This window comes from Cololabis saira, chromosome 4, assembly GCF_033807715.1.
Source record: "Cololabis saira isolate AMF1-May2022 chromosome 4, fColSai1.1, whole genome shotgun sequence".
In the NCBI taxonomy this organism is placed as follows: Eukaryota; Metazoa; Chordata; class Actinopteri; order Beloniformes; family Belonidae; genus Cololabis; species Cololabis saira.
Genome location: NC_084590.1, coordinates 15603627 through 15626063, shown reverse-complemented (window position 1 = coordinate 15626063; position 22437 = coordinate 15603627). Strand labels below are relative to the sequence as shown.

The 22437-nt window shown below is 39.7% G+C and overlaps 2 protein-coding genes across 2 annotated transcripts in view; one reads left to right on the top strand and one right to left on the bottom strand.

Moving 5' to 3' along the window:
- Positions 1-247: 247 nt before the first annotated feature.
- LOC133442496 (T-cell surface glycoprotein CD3 epsilon chain-like) lies at positions 248-2509 on the bottom strand. Its single transcript, XM_061720505.1, has 5 exons — positions 2252-2509; positions 1603-1794; positions 1370-1513; positions 1192-1259; positions 248-601 (listed from the first exon to the last, which is right to left on the bottom strand). Exons 1-5 carry the CDS (start codon positions 2322-2324, stop codon positions 542-544), a joined length of 537 nt encoding a protein of 178 aa, XP_061576489.1. The 5' UTR covers positions 2325-2509; the 3' UTR covers positions 248-541.
- Positions 2510-6443: 3934 nt separating this feature from the next.
- Positions 6444-22437, top strand: part of LOC133441541 (myelin protein zero-like protein 2) — a 33582-nt gene continuing 17588 nt past the window's right edge. The window contains exon 1 of the mRNA XM_061718952.1: positions 6444-6723. Coding sequence (XP_061574936.1) covers positions 6669-6723 — 55 coding nt within the window. The 5' untranslated portion in view covers positions 6444-6668. The remainder of the gene's footprint in view (positions 6724-22437) is intronic.

Below are 22437 nucleotides of genomic sequence, written 5' to 3'. Positions count from 1 at the left end.
ATTTTCTTTTTTTTTTTTTCCTTGGACATTTTGTTGACTTTATTTTTCCCCTTATCCTTTCATGGCTTGTTGCAGTTTAAATAAAACAGTAAGGTGTTTTATACGAGAAAAGAAAAGAAAAAAAAAGATTTGTGAGTATTTGTATCACGCCAATTATTTACATTTCTGCTTCTATCGGTTGCTTTTCTCGCAAAACACAGATGCATTTATATATAACAGGTGAGCTGCTGCTGAATATAGAGAAGGGAAAAAAAGGTGATAGCTTGTTTTAAAGTCTTAGCTGAAGGACAGTAACATGCAGAAGTAATATGCAATAGTCCCCTAAATGCTCCATAACCAGCGGCCAACATTAGTGCCAGCAGTAAATGGGATGCAGGTTTAATTTGAGTCAGGTGATGGGTCAAATCCAAAACACATGACCATAGTTTGCATGTTTGCATTGGAGGGACGACGGCTGATGTTCTTGTATGTCTCTGGTGAACACTCGTCCTCACCGCCGCGGCGTTCGGCCAACGATGTGGCGCATCAAGACGACCTGGCTCTATCCCATCCGGTTGACTGTGGAGTAGGGATCCTGGGAACGCGTGTGAGGGTTGAGCGGCTGCCAATACACCAGCAAAAGGTTTGTGTTAAGACAGTTGGATCACAACATTGAACAACAAACCCCCCAATGGCATTAATAAAGGTGCAGGGTTATCCTCTGAGGTTCAAGGAGGTTTACGGAGAGAAGGTTTTCTTCCCCCGACCACCCTAACAGTAGAGTTCAATTGAGTTAAAACCTTTGACCGGATGGCTTCGGCTTCCAGATCAGTGTAACTCAAATGCACGGTCGGACATGTTGATCCAGTGCTATAAACAATACTTACTTACTAAGTTTATTAGCTTTTTATTAGCTTATCATTAAAATAATTGATTTGAAATACAAAATTAAAAGCGTCTTTAGCCTGGAGAAGCGACTTTCTTCTTGTTGCACAGTAAACAGCAATAAAGCATTAAAAATATATTTATTACATTTTTTTATTTATGGGAGAAGGTTAAAACAAAGAAGCTATTTCTCTTTAGTCTCTTTATTGTTTACAGTACCTACAGCTATACTAGTTTCATGTTTAAAGGACAGCTATCTGTACTGATGTCACCAATGATGAAAACAAAATTCTGTTTCCAAAATGGAGTTCTCAACCCAACACATACCTCATATCCACCTTCTCCAGACGTGGTCGTGGTGCCGCGGTCTCCTGGTCGAGCAGGTGCTGGAGGACCTGGACACGAGGAAGATGATCAGCCGTTCATAGAGACTCACTGACGTGTGATAAGTTCCCATAATGGAGGCTGATATGTGATGTTTTGTAAAGCTAGGGGTGATCCTTACGTTTGGAGGTCTGAGTGGGTCGATCTGAGCCCTTCTTCTTGGTGCATCTGTAGACCATCGTCATCACAGCTACTGTTACCATCAAATCCACAACGATGGCAGTTCCCATTATAAAAGCATCCAACTCAAAGCAGTTCTCACAGGCTGAAAGACAAAGATCAGCTTTCAAGCAAGGTTTCTGTCAGCCACAAGCACTGACGGCTCAAAATCAAGGAACAGATGGTTATACTTACTCCTTCCTTTCACATAGAAGGAATATTTCATCCTCCTGATTGGGCCATCGTATTCACAGTACATCTGGCTTTGCCGCTCAAACTTGAATGTATATGTTCTTGTACCATTAAACACTTTATTGTTGTTGTCGTACCAGTTTCCCTCCTCTGGACAGATCAGCGTGACCGTTTCTCTCCAAAACTCTACACCTCCTTTAAACAGATGGACAGATATTTAGTTTGGCGCACTTGTTTCAGTGTAACATTTCTCCAGGCCCTCTTTTCCACTTTTAACAAAGAGAGGACACACTGAGAGCTGACTGAAGCCTCGTCATGTTTGGACTCATTACATCTCCCTTTCTATGTTTCTGTAGGCTTCTGTAGTGATAATATTAAAAAAAATACTTGAAAATGCTTCTGATGGCGATTTGTAATAGATACAAAAAGAAAAAGTAACAAAAGGACTAATATGTACCAAGACGAAGAAGGAGGGAACAAAGATGTTCGTAAAATATACGCAGCTGTTAAGCAACATTAGTACAGGAAATCTGCAAAATACTTTATAAATTAAACTGGATTTATTGTGAAATATTCATTTTTCTAATTATCAAGTAAAACTATTGATTCTAAAACACAAAGGAGAAAAAAGGGACAACAGTCATAAATTTACCTTCTTCAGCTTTCACGATGACTGCGGACATGAGAAGGGCGACAAGCGCGGCCTGAACCCCCAAGCTATGCATCTTCTACACCCAACCCTCTCCTGTGTTTGCTGTGTCCAGATCTTTCTGTTGTGGGGTTCAAATATGTAAAAGTCTCCAGAAGAAATAAATCACAAGAAGATGCCTGCTTATTCAACCGAAAGAGTTGAAGCAGACCTGGTTGTCGTTTCTCTGACTCTCTCTTTGTCTCTAATGCACACTCATACACTCACTACACACTCTCACACACACTCACACACACTCACAATGGGTGCTACAGGAAGTGCTGTTTTTTTCTAGACGAAGTCACAGTTAAACCTTTGAAGTTAGATTAAAGTACGGTGAAAAGAGACACCGTACTTAAAAGATTTGTATTTGATTCCTGTTTGATTCCTGGTCCAGATCTCCATGACAACAGCTGCCACGATATTGTTGTGAATGAATGAATGAATTTACTTATTTTCAGACGATTACCACAAAAGTGATTGGTAAACAATATTAACAACAGAACAATCCCAAATACCATATACATATTCACCAGTATAAGCTCATCGTCGTAATATATGTTCATAGATTCGTACATAATACAAAAATAATATAAACAACATTTCGAATTGAATAAACTTGTAAGTATTTATACCTTCAGATATGACATTGATTGATCCAAATTGTATGAAAAGGGGTATGAAGAAGCAAACTTGTTGAAAAGATTTCATCAAAAAAAAGTCATCAAAAGAGAGAATTATAATTCATGTTAGCATCATACAAGTAAAAAAGCTAACCATGCTGCAAATGTGTGTACTTTTAGCTAAGTTGTATTTTGTGCGTAATAGTCTGTGTAATCTCTGAATGATCAATGAGACCGACTTTGTTTCAGTTTATAAGAATTGTGTAGGTTTGATATGTCTTGATACCAAGGAAAGCACTGACTGTCACAGTTACTAACTAATGACTGATAGTAACATAGATCTTTTAAACCTTATAGCATGTGAAGAAACTTCTTTTGAATCAGGACATTAACAAAAAATGATCTGATGCTTATGAAGTATTGAAATGAGTTCCATATAACCCTAAAATGATCAGCAACACATGATTAATACACTCTTTCGTATATTGCTGAAGCAGTGTACGAAAAGAAAAAAACGAGCCACACCCCGTCATTCAACGGCTAGCTGAACCACCTTTACCATCAATAACCTAAATATTACTTTTCTGTTTGAGAATGTCAGTTTCTCACATTGTTGTTGGAGGAATTTTATCCAGCACATATACAGCATTGCTTTGGTATGTAGATGCTGTATTTGCAGACATTTGTTTATGCACCTCTGTCTTGATAGCCTGCACCATCATTTTGACTTAGGTTGAGGTCTTTTTTATGTATTGTCTTGTAACAAACTGCACATATGGTCTCTCATTAAACTCTGGACTACTCTGGCATGCAGAGGAGGTCATGTCCAACTCAGTAGCTGTAAAATGGGAAGGTCTGGTGGCTCAAAAACAGGCTCAACTCATCCCCCTTCTACCACTGAGCTTGACCTTCAGTAAGAGGTGTTTGATTCAGTGCTAAGTTTGGTTTTTGACAAAGTGGTGCTGTGCATAATGGGCAACATTGCAAAAACAACCCCTCCTAAAATAGGACTAATATTCCTAAATCTAGTCCAATGTGTCTTATTGTAAGTAAAGATATCTCTGTCAGTGGGGTAAGAAAATACTTCTTGATTAGAATTCTTAAAAGGGGAAAAATAGTCTAAAATAATCTTCTGATTTTCTTGAAACAAGGCTTTTTTAAATGCCTTTTTTGCTCTGAAATATCATCACTTTGGTGTTGTCTTATTTATTTCTTTTTTTTTTTTGTATTGTTGATAAATTTGAACAGTTAACGTGCTAACCTCGGTCTGTAGCGTCTGAGAGTTCTTGGTGCTTTGCAGTTTTACCGGGGGTTGAACCTGCTGGGAAATCCATTTCTTTTAAGAGGAACACCTATTTGGCATATTATTGTTACTCATGGCTGACTGTTGAACTTATTTGAATTGTCCTTTTTTTGATAATTTTTCCCAGCTTGGTGGACATTAATGAGTGCTTCTTTAAAACAATTGGTGAAGTCTTTCCACTTTGGCATTGTATTAACACATACTTGACCAGCAAAGGGCCAAAATGTTGGCTTTTAAAGAGGAACACATACTTACACATACACACAAGGTTAAAGTCGCTCTGGAGGACGATGAAAGTCAAAAACGTCAGTGATTTACAGTACAGGAGTTTCTTGGAGTTGTGAATCACACCAGTCCCCCGATGAGGATCTTTTAATTTTTGTGAGGTCAGTAGTAGAGGTAGTTATATTTTATCTCAATACTCATGAATTTCTGTTTACTTTGTGTGCTTGTGTCCAACAGCCGAGTTTTTTGACTAGACAGTTAGAGCACCATAAAGTGCGGTTCTGCCCCCAAGTGGTTCAATGCTGTCATAGCATCACTTTTAAGCAGCTGTATTGTATTTACTGTATAGTAATGTAGTCAGATCATATGGGTCTGCACTCAGAAAAATGTGATGATCACAAGTTCACTTTCATCCTAATGTTAAATACATGATTATTTAAAAAGGGAAATAAGAAACCTTTCTTTTGAAAGAAAAGCCTAATCAAATGTATCCAAAATGGAGATCCTATTTTATATATCTCAGAAGATGAGTACACATCCAGTTATGTAGTGTCCCTCTACACCAGGGGTCACCAGCCTTTTTGAAACTGAGAGCTATTTCAAGGGTGCTGCACAACACGAGTGGCTACTTGCTGACTGAACTTTTTGAATAAAGCAGGGTTTCCACTTTGATGACACTATTTGATATCCACTTATCAAAAGCGCTGCCTCAACATTTCCTCCCAATTTGATCAAACTGGTTTATCATAGTAGGAAATATTTCAGCATGAAACCTGTTTTAATCCTAGTTCTATTTTTTTTAAAACAATCACTTCTGTAACATTTTAGTAGCAAATCTTCAAATCAAGTCCCATTTATACTAAACTCAACCATTGTAACACCTTTAGAAAATCATGAAATATGTCCCATGTCTGTAGAAATGATCAGTTATGTAAAAACAAAAAACAAATTGTGCTGTTAAAGTTATGTTTAATTTTTTCACGTTTCTGTCATGTTTTGGGGCTAAAAACTGCCCTCAGCTCTCCATCCTCGCTGTGTTGCTGGCATGTCTCAGATGACTGAGGGAGGCAGAGCTTAGTTTTCAGATTCAGAATAAGAATCAGAAGTAGAAAGAAGTTTATTGCCAAGTAGTTTAACAGACACAAGGAATTTGTTGTGGTGATTGGTGCAATCTTTTGGGCACAGTTTTGACATTTGACCCGAAAAGGTTCTTTTGTCGGCCTCTATATGATCTGAAAGTCAGACACTATCTGTCAAAAAAGTCAACTTGTTCGGGATCTTTAGTTGATAATCCCCTTGCATAGTTTGACTAACTGTTTACAGAAAAGGGGTCTATAGGCCTATAATAGGCCTACATACACTGAAAAATAATAAATCTAATTGCATGTAAATATAACATTTAAATCTGTAAATCGGTAAAAATTAATTTGCAAGTAAAGTCAACTTAATTTTGGCAAGTAAAGTCAACTTAATTTTTGGTAAATAAAGTGAATTTAATTTTGATAAATAAAGTAAACTTAACACAATTAAGTTGACTGTACTTGCAAAATGTATTATTTACATACAAAAAATGAAGTAGTTTATACAAAGACTAGTCTTTCTTGATCTCCATAATAGTCACTTGCAAAAAGTTGACTTATTTTTTTTTAAGTAGATCAAGCACAATATTTGTATCAGTGTAAGATTGTATTTTTACATCTTATTTTTCTGTAATTATTCAATACTGCCATTTTAAAATCTACATAAATGGGATTTTAAAAGAATAGCAACAACAGTTTTGACTGCTGTTTTTAGGGCAGCTGTGTGGCTGCTCCTGCTCCTTCTCCATACCTCTCTGTCTAAAACAGATGTCGCTCTCCAGCTCAGCAGGTTTTGCGCAACAGCAGCACACACATGCAGAACAGGTCTGTTTACCGTCGAGAAAATACCTGCTTTATTATGGGTTTAACTTGTGAGAAGGGCGATACGATGAGGAAAGTATTTGACTTTGTTACTCCGCCCGAAAGTGTGGTGGGAGGGAGCTGGAAAGACGCGTGTGAGAGCTGCGGCGAGTTGGAGCGCGTCTTTGGAGAGAAGAAAAAAAGCAGAAGGAAGAGGACTCGCTGTGACTTTTTTTTTGTCCCCCTCTCCTCATCCCTTTTCCAGATTTCTGTTAGCCGACTTCACTGCCTCTGGAGTTCGGAGTTGGAGAGAGGATTCCTGGCGCCTCGCTGAGCTGACGGTGGAACCAATGTGCGTAAAAGGGCTCTGCCTGCTCACCGTCCTGTCTGGACTCGCAGCTTCAGGTGAGACCCCCACTTTCGGTGTAAGACAAAGTAAGACGTGGATTTAGTTTAAAATATAGGTTTTTGTACAACACTGACAGTGATTTATGCAGGTTTTCTTTATTTTTCCATTATACAAGCCAACGGTGAACCAGTTATTGTTTTATTTAGGTCAATTCTTACACCCAAACTAGCTGTGGATTCTTTAACAATGTACATACTGCGATGTCCCAGATGGGACATAAAGATATAAGGGGAAGGTCAAGTAAAAACACCCCCCACCCGATTGTAGTCTGGTCGTGAAAGCTCCTCCGGGATCCCTTAAAGTTTCCATCTTTTGCGCGGTCGTGCGTCATCACCGGGAAGTGGAGGACTTGGCATCCGCGGCACCGGCCGGGTGGGTTCACTTAAGAATTCCTGTCAAAGCTATAAAACAGACGACTGGGGACGACTTAAAGCGTGTGCCGTGTTCGACTGCATCAGATGCTGGCCGCATTGTCTTTGTGGGTTTCATGCCAGCATCTTTCCTGGCTATTAAAGCCTGATTTATGGTTCCGCGTTAAATCGACGCAGACCCCACGCCTTCAGCAGGAGTCCAGGAAATATCACCTGAAATCATAAAAGCCTGTCAGATAAACATGGACATAAACAGGGATGGAGCACATTAGTCTCTTGATGCTCCTCACATCCAAACGTGATGATGGCATGACTACACTGAAAAAAATCAATCTAAGCGCATGTAAATATAACATGTTTAAATCTGTGATATTAACAATTAAAAATGAAGTTTGTTGCTTTACATGAATACATCTAGTTTTGAACTTAATCTGCATTTGTTCAAAAAACAAGACATTTCGCATTTTTTTCCTTAACAAGCAGTATTTTTGTAATCCCAGGCAATCTTTTCATTTACACACTTTTTCGCATGAGATTTTTATGTAGATCAAGAATCAGAATCAGAATCAGAATCAGAATCAGCTTTATTGGCCAGGTTCGAACAATGTCCAACAAGGAATTTGACTCCGGTAGTTTCGCTCTCTATGGTATTAAAGGTGTTAAATAAACAAATGAACAATAGACAAATGTGGAATTTCTATGTACAAAATTATAAACATTTTAAGTTGCAGCAGTTTGAGGTAGTGAGAATAAGTATGACCTATTTACAATTTCTACAGAAAGAATTATGCAGAGAATACAAGATAAAAAATTTAATTTGTACAAAGAAATAAAAAGTGAGGGGGTGCAGCAGAGTGAGGCAGCATGAATATTAAAGAGATTTATATATTGCACATGTTTGGTTACTCTGAGACTGTTATTTGTGAGAGTTCATCAGAGCAACCGCTTGATTCTGATTCTGAAGAAAGACTAGTCTTTGTATAAACTATTTAATTTTTAGTATGTACAAAATTCATTTGCAAGTAAAGTAAACTATTTTGGTAAATAAAACAACATAACTAACTCAACTCAACATAATTAAGTTGACTGTACTTGCAAAATGTATTATTTACATACTAAAAAATTAAGTAGTTTATACAAAGACTAGTCTTTCTTGATCTACATAATAATCTCATGCAAAAAGTTGACTTGTATTTTTTAAGTAGATCCAGCACAACATTTGTAATGCAACTCGTTTTAATAGCATGAATTGGTGTATCAATGCCGGTTCACTCAGTAAGGGCCAGGGTTGTTTAACCTTGAAGTAATCTCTGTCCATTAAGTGGATTATATTGATTGAACGTTTCCATCCACTGCCAAAGCAGCGTGCATAGGTTCTGTGTAGCAGCAAGCTGCTTATGTTTACAGCGAGCATGTGCCTGCAGATCAGCCGTAATGCAGCCAAAGGCCGACACAGACTGAGCAGCAGAATGACTAAATACAATATTTGTGCATGGAGGGATGGATAATCAACTAACAGCATGATCCTGAAGAAGAACGTGTTGGAACTGATTGCAGCTCAGCAGCATCTGCTCTCATGACTGTTATGCTATAATCTCTCACATTGCTTTTGGCTTTATTTCACTGCAAAAAAACAGAATGGATCAAACATACCTAATTTCTCCATGACATGTTTAAAATTGCAGTCTTATTTTGAAATAAATTGATCTCAATTCTCTGAGGAGTGTTTGTCCCATGAAACTAGTCAGACATTAAAGCAGGAAGCATCAACTAACCTTCAGCTGATTCGAGCTCCATCGCACTTATCACGAATATTGGCTTTTCATTAGTGGACTTTCTGCAAGAGCATGCTTTCAGAGCGTTGTGATATTCCATACATATCCTCAAGCTGCCACTCGCAGTGTTTTGGACCTCAGAGCTACAACTGTTACAGAGCGTCCAACGCAGCGTCTACTGCTTTGTTGATCTGGATGGTTCAAGATACATTTAGGAAACATGTTTTTATTTTCACGACATCAGTGTGATTCCAAACATTAGCTGCAGTCTTTTAAACCTTTTTCCCTCTCTTATATGTTTGGTTTGCTGAGTTTTATCCAAAACAGTTAGAAACAGACACCACGGGAGAGTGAAAGGTTTTAAAACTGTATCCTGTCTGAAACTACAGCACTTTACAAGACAGGGCGATATAACTAATGAAAACATTGATGAGTTAATGATGTCGGTCAGTATGCTGTAGACTGAAACACATTCTGTTAAATGAGCCATGAATGAAATAATGAAATCTCAGGCTCATATTCACCTGAGCTTTTTTTCTTCTCCAGAGCACGGGAAGCTTTTCTCAGTCCAATAAAAAATAGCATACAGAAAGATTTACAAGTGCTTACAGACTATCAGTATGTTGTGAAATTGCTTAGCAAGAACTTGTATGTTTGATGTATGTTAAAGTCCTGCGCTGCAGGTTTAAGGAATGAGCAGACAATAGACTAATGTTAGTGTCGCTGTTTCTAGAGATCGAATGATATGTTACTCTCCTGCTTTGAGCTGGTGAACGTGAACCATTTCCTCCCTGTTCAAACAAACACTTGACTGGTTTACGCAGTTTAAACCAGATTATTCTCGCATCTTCCCCAGAGATAAAGTCTGAAATCTTTCCCAAACATTTCCATGCTCTTCTAGTTCCAGTTACCGCTCCTTCTTCATTTCCGTGCTTAACGTTAATGCCTCTTATCTTCCTTTTAAGATTTCTCCTAAAAGCCGAGACATGAAAAGCTCACAGGCTGACGTGTGCCGGCATGCCTTGACATACAGGTTTACAGTGTAGCGCACTCAGGCACGCAGACACACACGAACAAATGACCAATGTGGTTTGACTGGGTTCCAGTTGCCAGAGCAGCTCCTTATGTCTGTTTATTGGATTATAACAGTTATTTCTCTTATACTGTTTCTAATCTCTCCACAATAGCAGGCCCGCATAACAAAACATGGTTGTGGGTTTTTCTTTTTCCTTTTTCTTTCTTACATACCACTTGAGTCAACATCCCTGGGAGGACGCCTGGCCTTTGTGTCGAGTTAATATAATAGCGCGGAGGTGTGTTGGGTTGGCAATGACGCGCTCATAGGCAAGGACACGCCGGTCCCGAACACTGACGGCTCTTTTAAGGGGCATGTTTTTACGAAGCGGAATCCAAATGTATTCAGAGGCACATAAAATATGTTTTCCGTCCCTGAAAAGGAGATATTTGTGTTGGCAGGCTCATCCGAAGGTTGAGTGTGTAGATAAACACGAACGTGACATCTGAAGTGGCTGTGAGTTTCTGGTTGTGTAGTCATTTTCGTATTTCGGTTGCATTTTCTGGTTCCCTAAAGTATTCCCTAAAGTATCCAAGTTAAAACAAAGCATCTCATAGATTTCAGCATTTCACAAGTTTCATAAGTCATCATGGTCGCTGTTGCTCCTCCTGATCCACCTGATCTACAGACAATCCTGGTGAATTTTTATCATCACTTCTGCTTCATTTCTGACTCAATTCAGAGCTCTGAACTGAATTCTCCAAGCTGAGAGCGCAACTTTGTCGTAATTTCCTTTCTTTGTTTAAATTGATTGTATAACAGGGCCTGATTGTGCTGTAGTTATTGTTATTTTGTAAAGGCAGAGGCAGAAACAGCTATTTATATGCTTTTGTCTACCCGTTATCCAACCCCATTACTTGGCACTTCCACAAAACAGGAGACGATAAAAAAAGAAAGAAAAGAACACTAAATCAAAAACTTTCCCTGCATAGTTTACAAAACACTTTAAAAATGTAGTGTGAGACAAACTGTCTTAAGTCTGCCAGAACAGGCTAGAAAGTGCAAGCACCTGTTTTTCCTCCTCCACATCTGCCCAGCTGAGCAGCAGCCCGGCCTTGAGTTGCACATATGAACTACTATTCATGGAGACCCTTTACATGTGTAAATCATTGGTAGAGACAACAGAAAAAATGAGCAATCAGATGGAAACTGCTGACAGAGAGCCCAAATACTAGCGTTGTTGTGGGCTGCATGGGTTAAGTGGCATTGGGACCACAATCCCAATCTCAAGCCGGCAGCAATTCAGCCTCCTGCTGTGGACGTGCCCAGTAGTCTGTGTAAAGGCCCTGACACACCAAGCCGATTTTCGGCCGTCGGGCCGTCGGTGAGCGTCGGTGCGCGTCTGTCGGGCTAGTTTCCCCGGTGTGTCCCGCATGTTGCCACAGGTCGGCCTTCCGTCGGGAAATTTTCAGCCGATTCGACATGTCGAATCGGCGTCGGGCATCGGTCAAACAGCTCACTCTGTGATTGGCTGTTCCCATAATTTCCCAGAATGCTTTTCGTCGCCATTTGCGGACTGAATCAAAAAAAAAATATGGCGGACATTTCTTATGAATAAAATTAACATTTTAAGTTAGTTTCTGCATAAAGATGCGTTTTGATTACATTTCTAGCGAGAAATATATATTTTACTTTCATAATATTCACTCAGTGAATGTATATAGTCACCCGCTTGTCTTTTTCAAACTGCGAACAAAGGCTGATTTATGGTTCTGCGTTACACCAACGCAGAGCCTACGGCGTAGGTTAAGCGGCCGCGCGCGCCGTACGCCGTACCCTACGCCGTAGGCTCTGCGTCGATATAACGCGGAACCATAAATCAGCTCCCGAGCCGGCAGGCAGAAAATCCCGAAATTTTCGGAGCAAATTTCTTAGTAGGCGTAGCTACAACTGTTAGATTTCATCTATTAAACCAACATTTATCTTCCTAAATGATTTATTTCAGCCAGCGGTAATTCTCCAGAGTTTTGTTTGTCTGTTTTGTCTGCTGGTATGGAGGGGAATTACCTCTCACGCATGCGCAGAACGTACGTGCTAGTTCGCCGTCGGGTGTCGTATTTGCGGTGTGTCTAGTGAGCCCGACCCAGCCCGACACAGGCGATGCGAGCCGACACAGCAGTCGGCAGAGAGCGGGCGACGTCGGGTTGGTGTGTCAGGGCCTTAAGAACATGCTCTACCACCAACTTTTCTGAAGATACTGAACCAAAACCAACCAAACAAGCAAATAAAAAAATCCATCTATCTAAATACATCCATCTCAAAACTGTATTGACCTGATAGTTTGCTGCACGGACCCATTTGGCGATTCGTCCTTAGTATAACGTTTGGAAAAGAGAAGGCACGATCAAAATGCTGCAGGTAATTGTCCACCAGCAAGGAAACTTTAATCAGACGGATAAACAAAGTATGACCCTCATGAAAGACCTTTTTCCAGTGACAAAATACTCATTTGACAAATATCCTGACACGACGTTACCACAGACGCTGCAGCACCGAGCCACTACTGGTTTCCTCTCGGCCACCTGTGGAATCAAAACCACCGAGTACACAGTATTGAGCGCGTACGTTAAACTGCTTATTGATTCCATTTGTCATCCCAGTGTGTAAGGATTTGCCGTTCCCTCTACAGTTACATCGTTTCCCTTTAAAGAGCCTGCCAGATCTACACGGTGTAGTACAACTGTTTCCATTGAGCAGATCTCTTTGTGACGAGTAAACCAGTCCTTGTTTGGAAGATTGGCATCATGGCCCTTTAAACCAGCAAGCAGAAGCCAGAGCTCCATACCTCCTCCACAGGGTGGTGTATCATCTCTGTATGTATATTTTCATTTGCCCACTTACTCATCTGTTCATGAGCAGCAGAGATGGGAGGCACCGTGGGCCTGACCCCACACTGACTCACACTGCGTGTGCACCAGAAACAAACATGCATTTAATTAGAAATACATGGAACGAAAGCAGCCTTGAGAGTTGAATTGTTTATGCTACGACAGCCTGTGGGCTGAGCTGGATGCTTAAGCCCCCCCCCTCTCTTCCCCTTAGGAGCGCGTAATCCCAAGGAGAAGTTGTTGAGTCAGCCACGCGGTGGTAGAGGTTTGATGGATTAAACTCTTATCCTCACTCACCCACTTCACGTTTCTTCTGGAGACGTCACCTGATGAATTACAATCGGCTGGGAGGAAGCAGGCGGATGGCGGAAGTGTGACAGGACGAGTGTTCAAGGACCGAGATTGATTTTTAGTATCTGTTTGCGCTGACCTTTAGAGCGAAGTCGGATGAGTCGGTCTGCTGAGTTCACACGCAACCTTGGAGGAGAAATTTTCATTAAAGGAAATGCAATTTGTCTCCTTGCCTTGTTCATAAACAGAACATAAATACCCTTAAATCAAGTTAGTAAAAGCTTTACAAATATTTTATGCTAGAACTTGCTTTAGTTTTGTACAAACTGCTGAAATATTTGGACAACTATGACGCATACATGCTGTCGTTAAAAGCCTGTCGAGTAAATCACTGAAGCTTAAACTCAAGCGACTGTTTTTGAGAGCTTTTCACAACACGAGGGACTCACTGCTGGGATTAGATCCAAAAGGTTTCAAAGAAAATTAAAGCACGGTATTTTACAGTCATAAAGTGTGTTTATGTTTACTGTCATCACATCGACAAAACCCTTTTAGCTGTTAAAGTCTCCAATCTATTGGGTGTAGGGTTTTCTTTGTCTTTGAACACAACTTTACTCAAGAAAAACAGCTTTAGTTTATGATTTATTCTCATTTTTTGACCGGAAGCAATCAAAAACATCCAGGTACTGTACCTGCAAATACCCCCATCTACGATGTACAGATACATGTACATGTACATTAGGAATGGGCGATATTTTACCGTTCACGATGTACCGTCAAAAAAATTCCCCACGGTAAGAATTTGTCATCTCCCGGTAAAAATGCTAAAATCCCGTTGATGATGTTTTTGTGTAAAACTGATTTATGGTTCTGCGTTAAATCCACGCACAACGTATGTGAAGGAAGGAAGGAAGGAAGGAAGGAAGGAAGGAAGGAAGGAAGGAAGGAAGGAAGGAAGGAAGGAAGGAAGGAAGGAAGGAAGGAAGGAAGGAAGGAAGGAAGGAAGGAAGGAAATGAGCTAGAAAGAAAGAAAGCCTGAAAGAAAGAAAGAAAGAAAGAAGGAAAGGAGCCTAAAAAGAAAGAAAGAAAGAAAGAAAGGAGCCTAAAAAGAAAGAAAGAAAGAAATATATGAGCCTGAAAGAAAGAAAGAAAGAAAGAAAGAAAGAAAGAAATATATGAGCCTGAAAGAAAGAAAGAAAGAAAGAGAAAGAAAGAAAGAAATATATGAGCCTGAAAGAAAGAAAGAAAGAAATGAGCCTAAAAAGAAAGAAAGAAAGAAAGAAAGAAAGAAAGAAAGAAAGAAAGAAAGAAAGAAAGAAAGAAAGAAAGAAAGAAAGAAAGAAAGAAAGAAAGAAAGAAAGAAAGAAAGAGAGATATGAGCCTAAAAAAAAGAAAGAAAGATAAATTCCCGTTGATGACGTTTTTGTATTGGTATTTTTTTTATCTTTATCGGGATAAATGCCAGAAATTATCGTGATACATTTTTTAGTCCATACCGCCCATCCCTAATGTACCTGTACATGCACAGGGCTGATATTAGTGTTTTGTCAAAAAAGTCAAGTCAAAGTTTATTTACGTACTGTAGTACATCTGCGAGTTTACTAAAGGGCCGTACAGATAAAAACAAAAATACTGAAATAATAACAATAAAACATGACGCAATAAAAGACACAAATAAATTAATGTACACAATAGAAATATAATGCATGACAAAACAAACAAGCAAACAGAAAATGGACATTTCAACCTGGAATAAAGGCCAATAAAAACCAAGTAAATAATTTAAAATGATTAAGGGTATTAGCAGTCGGGTTGGTAGACCTCAGGGGTTCTCACAAGGAAGGCGTTGCTTTGCCTTTGAGACACATAAACACAAGTAATACAATCTGGAAATGGGTTGTGAGATGGACAGGAAGCCCGTGTAAAGAGGCCGCTGCTGGAGTGATGTGATCCCATTGTTTTTTTCCCGTCAGAGGGCGAACTGAGCTGCTGTATTTTGTGCAGCCTGTAAATGACGAAGTGATGACTAATCATTCTACAAAGTATTACAATAATCCATATGTAAAAGCAAGGGCGTAGGTTTGGTCTCAACATTGGTAGGGACGATATAACGGCATAACCTGCATGTACTTTTTGCTGGGGGTGGGACATTAATAAGACCAAATAGATTGGGTGAACGGGGGTCAGGGCTACATTTGTCACGAATATGAACCTAATTAATTGATAGGCTAAATGATCAATGCAAAATAAATCTGTATTGACTTATACTAACTTTCATGTGCATTGGTTCACCTGATACACGGTTCCATTCAAACCTTTGTTTTCAAAAACTACTAAAGAAACATTTTGAAAACTTCCAGAATATTCCAGGATTTTATTAGCAATTTAAATTGCAATATTTGAACATAACTTAAATTATATTAACATACACAATAAATACAAACTTATTAATAATATCTTACCTACTACTTAACCTATATATGGAACTACATGTTGGCCTACATTGTCCTTCACCACAAGAGTAATACATTGCTTTAATTGGTTGTCTCTTTCACCTTCTCCCTTATTTTCATCTCTAAAATGCATCAGTGGGTTGAGCAATTATGGAAAAAATGGTCAAGTCATCAGCCAATCAAACGTGCGTTTGAGGAAAAAAAACGGCAAATTCAGCAAGTGAAAAGGGGTAAATGTAAGTCTGAACATAATGAAAATAATTCACTTAATAATGGTAGGGTCAATTCTATCCTTACAACATTTGGGAAGACAATCTAAATTACCTATATATCTGAACTCATTATATAATGCAAATAAGGCTGCTTAAAAGTTGGTGGGGACAATTTGAGCCTCCTGAAAAGTTGGTAGTGTTATGTCCCTACCGTCCCTATGCAAACCTACGCCCTTGTGTAAAAGCAATAGATGTAAAAGCATGAATAACTCTCTCAAAGTCCAGTGAATAGAGGTAGGCCTTCACCTCCCTGAGAGGTTTTAATGTGGAATGTGTTGGTCTTGATCACTGATCTAACCTGTTTGTCAAATCTGAAGTCACGGTCAAACGTTACACCAAACTTCCTTGTGTGTCAGGGAGAGTTTAACTAGCCGATAACGCTATCATAACCACCTACATGGTTAAGATTCCCAAATAAAGTAATTCCTGCCGATAGGTCTGAAGATCTTTTACAACATGGACTCCAAAGGGAGATTATATGAAGAAAAAAGAACAGGACCCAGTGCGGAGCCCTGAGAAACCCCATAACTCAGTAGGGATACCTGAAGAATATCAGCCTAAATGGAAAGAAAGGCTTCAATTTGACGGATGAAAAACATTTCACACACAACACAATGTCATGATAGAAGATTGTTGTGATCTTTGGTTTAAAAAGCAGCAGACAAGTCCGACAGCAACAGGACAGCTGGGTAACCCCAATCACAGTTAACAACAGGTCATTTAAACTGGAAGTGTTTTCAGGAAAATTGCTCTAATTTAATATGAATATGTTAGCAACATTTTCCTTTGATGACTCCTTTGATGGCCTCTTGGTCAACTTTTACATCCGTGTCTTAGGTGTAAAACTAAGACCGAGGTCAAACTGTTCCACCTTGAAACGTATTTTTTAAGTAACCTTAAAATACTGCTGATGTGAGATAGAGGTTTTGATAAGCTACTACTAAGTCATCATATTGTAAACTTCAGAACTGTGGAAGTAACATTTTCCTTGACTAGAAAATAATGGACCAGCCAATGTGCAGAACCCCAGAACACCAGCACAAAAGGAAGCAAACAAACCTTTGACTGTGAATTTGTTTGTCTTGGGGCAGTTTTATATACATGGATCTCTGAAAAGGTGTATGGGGAAAATCTATAGTTCATCGTGGTGTTGGGTCCTCTCCTAGTAAACTACTGCACACCCACCCGCTCCCTCATCTCCGTGTCCTCGTCCTCTGTGATCACCGTGTCACCTGAACCGGCTTTTCCCAGCCCCTCATGAAAGACAAGCCTTGTTAAAATCAGAGAAAGCCAAGCCAGCCTTGGGAGGCTGCTCACAAAGAAGAGAAGAAACTCTTTGTAATGGACTCGGCGCTTTGCGTGTTTTGTCCTGCGTTAAATGTTTCCTCCAAAAGCAGCGCAAAAGAGAATCGGGTTTCCTCCCGTGATCGCTTTGTTTCTGAGCCATAATGAAGAAAGGCAAGGCAAAAACACACGCAGCTCAGGAAAGAAGATAGTAAAACTAATTTCCTGATTCAGAAAGTCATTCCAGTCTGTGTGTCTGGGTTCTCCAACAGTTACCACGTTTCCTCCCCTTTTTCTCAAGTCCACAAGGATTTTACATCCTCTTATAAGACTTGGTCGTAAAATCTATACCTAAAACAAAACTCCTCGAGAGCATGACTGCCAACTGTGTGGTGCATGGTTAAAATAACAGGATGCTCTGTACCTACTGCTTTTTACCAAACGTCACACTGTTCACCTGCGAGTCAGAAGCATCAGCGAGCCCGGACGTTCACGAGCATTTGGTCTGAGTCTGGAGAAAACAACCACATGTTAGCAATATCAAGTAAGGAAAGTAGAGAGATAAAAACTCATTTAAAAGACAGACGAACAGAAAAACTAAACTACCGATACAGCTTTCTATGATCAACTGGTGACCAGTTTGGCGTGTACCCCACCTCCCTCCCAGTGACAGCTGGGGTGGGGTCAGACATCCCTCAAATACTGCAGTGTTTCCTATACCTGCAGTCTAGGGCTGTGCAATTAATCGATTTTAAATCTAAATCGGATTTATTAATCACAATCGATGTTAAAAAAAAGGAAAATCGGAAAATGGATTTTCCTTTTTTGCAGCTGGCTGCATTACAGACAGAGCCCGTCTAGTCATCTTTGTTTGGTCAAGAAAATTGTAAATGTTGTCACTTTACTAAACTCAAGGAGGATTTACAGTATCTTTCAATTGCACTTCATTCCCAATAGGGAAATTTGTTTGCTATTTTTCTTTAAAAATAAAGATAAAATATTTGAAACAATTTATTCCATTGTCTTTTGTAGTTTTACCAAAAAAATCGAAATCGAAATTGAAAATCGGGTTTTCAGAGAAAAAAAATCGGGATTTTATTTTTGTCCAAAATCGCCCATCCCTACTGCAGTCTAATTATGACATCATGTTGTTACTCTCTTCGTAAGGAAGCAGGATTTATTAAAACAAAGTTTTTGAACATCTGGCCAAACAAATGGATATTAGGTTTTCCGAACAACAAAATAGTTTCTCCCCAAGTCTGGTGGCGTCCACCAGATAAACCGGGCATGGTGAGATGTTTTTTTATATCGGCTGTGTGTGCTTTGGCCCAGCGCTGCTACAGGTGGTTTGCAATCAATATTTGCAATAAAATGCCAATATATATATTAGGGGTGTAACGGTACACAAAAATCTCGGTTCGGTACGTACCTCGGTTTGGAGGTCACGGTTCGGTTCATTTTCGGTACAGTAAGAAAACAAAATGCAAAATATAAACGTGCTAGTTGTTTATTACACACACACAAAATAACATTGGCTGTACGTGTGCCGGCGCTAGGACCCCGCGGACGCATGGTGTGTCGTCGGGCGGTGTTTTCCTTCATGCTTCCCTGCAGCGTCTAATGCAAACACAAACACACGTACCTGGCAGAAACATTTCTTTATATAATGTTGTCTGTCGCCCGCAATATTTTTTCTTTTTTTGGCCGGCGCCATAGTTGGCTAGCTACAAACTCTATAAATCCCATAATGTATAATAATATGCCCGCGCTCTCAGCAGCGGTACTCGCATAGTTAAGGCTGATTTATGGTGCTGCGTTACACCAACGCAGATCCTACGGCGTAGGGTACGCAGCGAGCGGCCGTACGGTGCACGTCGCTGCGTACCCTACGCCGTAGGCTCTACGTCGATTTAACGCCGAACCATAATTCAGGCTTTACTAGGCAACGAAGCAGGTTGACTCACGTTGCAGAACAGCGCTGCAGAAGCGCTCATAAACGTAAATGATCAAACGTAAATGACGCCAGGCCTAAACAATGGTAGGGGAAACACTGGACTTGTCACAATTATGTGCTTAGCTCTTTAGTTCTTCATTAGTTAGTGCTTTTTTCTTTAATCTTAATACTTTCTCGGTGTGAGCGCAACTGCAGCAGCGCTCTGCTCCACAACGTGCGGTCCTCTACTTAATATGTCCGTGTGGAAACTCGTTCGGTATGCCTCCGTTCCGAACCAAACACACTGTACCGAACGGTTCAATACAAATACATGTACCGTTACACCCCTAATATATATATAACTGTTTTTGATCCAGAACCCTGGGAATATTAGGTTGACTCAATGGTTTACTAAAGAGTAACGATTGGGTTAAATAACACTGCCTATCATCCATCTCAGTTCTGTCCAAGATGATTGTCAATGGACAAAAGAAATGAAGGCAAACCACCAAAAATATTTAATTCCCAATCCAGATAGATAAATGACGGCTCCAGATAATTCTCCTGTGTTGATACAGTGCTGTTTTTGCCTAAAGGTAAATGATGAATAGACCTGATAAAACAAGCATTCAGCTACACATTTCAGTTGTAATCGCAGTGAAAACCAGACGCTGCCAGTTATCTCATTAACATCCATGCAGCCAAGCGTGGCAAATGTATACTTAAGGAGTGACCTCAGGAAAAGTTATCCACCCTTACTGAGCTTAACCGTTTCTGCCTTTTAGAATGGGAAAAGCTCCCCTGAAGGGTGTGTTCTCCCTGGACGGTCATTTGCAACCGGACCCGGAGCCTCCATGGCTGCCAAAGATGTTTTAACCACGATCTAAGTGTCTGGTGTCGGTGCTAATATATAATGAGAGATTTAATCTTATTTTATTCCCTTCAAAACCTTTCAGAAGATGTGTCTGCCTTACCATTTTGTGGAAAGTGTGTATTGTAATGAACCTGAAACACAGTTTTGAACATTTGAAAGAGTCAGAACATTTTTGTCAGAACTCGCTGCTGCACATCTATCAATGTGAAAATCTGTGGATGGGGTTATGTAGTTGAAAGCTGCTCACCCTGCTTAACACGAGGCAAACACTTTTATTACATGAATAATATTAAATATAATCCATTATATACTTAGTGTGTATATTATATATGTGTACATGTGTTTGCTCAGCAGCACACGTACACATACTCTATATGACGTAATACTTGTTACTTACTTATTTATTATTATGATCTCATTTTTTCCTCAATCTTATTTATTTATTTATGCTTCCCTAGAATGTACTTTTACAGTCTTGGAGTCACTGCCAAGCCAAACAAATCTAATCACACCAGACTGGGCTTTGTTTGATTATTTTACCCTGGATTAAAGTATTTTCCTGCTCGGCCTTCAGACGGACCAGTGTACCAGTGCAGTTTGTCCCCAGTGGTGTTGACAGGTGGGATAAAGTGCATTCAAGGTTCAACAAGTTCATTTTATTGTGATTTATTGGACATAGTGATAGATATTATGGACTTATGCCAACTCCTGTATACTAGATGCAGCTGCTGAGTGTGAATCTGTATGTGTGTGTGAGTGCTTTGGGATACGTGCCAACAGAAGCCTCCCGAGACACACACAGAGGCAGGCTTACACACACACACACACACACACACACACACAACATTGAGAGATAATATATTACGAACTATTGCAGTTGTTTTTGATGGTATTCCAGTTCACAAATCCAAACATCTGGAACCTGCCCTGAGCTGCAGAAGGCACGCTTGCCGGAGTTGATTATATACGAGAAATTCTTGCCAAGTGTCAACATGCCACAACCAAAAACTCCTATTTGATGTTTTCAATAGGGAGTTAATAGTCGATAATCTTCAGATGTTTCTCATATTTTTCCTTTGACGTTAATGAGTGATATGAAGAATGAAGACGGGAATGAAGGGGGTTTGGACGATGTGCCCAGTTGTGGTTGCCATTGAACGAGATCATATATTCAAATTTAAACACTTTTAAAGACTTGCCAATTTCCAATTACATTTTGTTTAAATTTTTAAAGAGTTATTAAATTAAATGATAAATAAAAATCGTTTTTGTAATTCATTGCAAGTGTCTGCTGAAAATTTATTAAATATGCAAAGAACTGACATAAAATCCCAACTGCTGTAGGCCAGGCAATGCAATTACTATAAATGCATATATTTGTATCCACTTGGGCTGTTCCCTCCTCTGTGGCCGACATAACTCCAACTAAATAAGCTGTGAAAGCTCTCTTTGTGTCTCTGGATGCTGGGTGTGGTCAGCTCTGGCAGGACAGGAAGTTCAGACGTAAACTATTAAAAGACAGAGTGGACAGAGAGACACACAAGCAAACAAGCAGACTTATCTCCTCCTTACTGACTGCAATCATGCACTTGAAGACATTTCCCATTATTTTGATGTCTTTTAACTCTGAACTGCATACACTTAACTCCCCATCTACTCCGTCTCTGTGCTCTTGTTTATCTCTGCAGCTTCTCACATTTCTGCATATTCATCTCTTCTCTCTTTCAGTAAATGACTCAAAATCTGCGCCTTTCATGTCTTCTCTCATATAATGATGTGCCAATTAGTGGATGATAATGACTGATTAAACACAGATTATGTACTTTTAGCCTGAGGAACAAATTACTAATTGAAGCACCGTACACAGCCCTAAAATTGCTGCCTAATATCCGTTCTGCCTTCATAAAGGGCTAATTAACCTTAATTCTTGATCCCTGCATCTTGTGTAGCATAGAGCAGTGGGGCAGAAAGTACTGTGTCTTTATTATTCTGAAGAGATTAGCGATGCTTATTGGAAATAAATTGTAGAAATAGAGTTGTTGTACTCTTTATACAGTAGTACATTTGTTAATAAAACCACAGTGTCGCATCGAGTTTAAGGTGTATGTCCCTATAATGTTGCTCATTTTGCAAGTTTGATATCATCCATCCATCCATCCATCCATCCATCCATCCATCCATCCAGAATAAAACCAATTCCAGCTGGCCCATCCTGGAACTGTCCCAGCTTTTAGTCAGCGAAAGACAAAGTATTTGCTAGACAGGCATAATTTACAATTTACAACCACTAATTGAACTGAAGCATTTATTTATGTAATTTATTTAAGTTTGTCAGAGCCAACCAGAGAATCCTTCCTTTGCACCGCTGGCCTATGGCCAGCGGGTTAGAAGTCAGGAGCCTGTTTCTGTGAGGCCAGTTAAACAAAACATCTCTGTCCCTCCGTGTCATTTTGCGACCATCTGTGCACCCCGATTCTTTCTGACGTTTCATGGATTTGATACTACCTCTCAAGCTGACACAAATGCATTACAGTGGCAAATGAAATGCAACCAC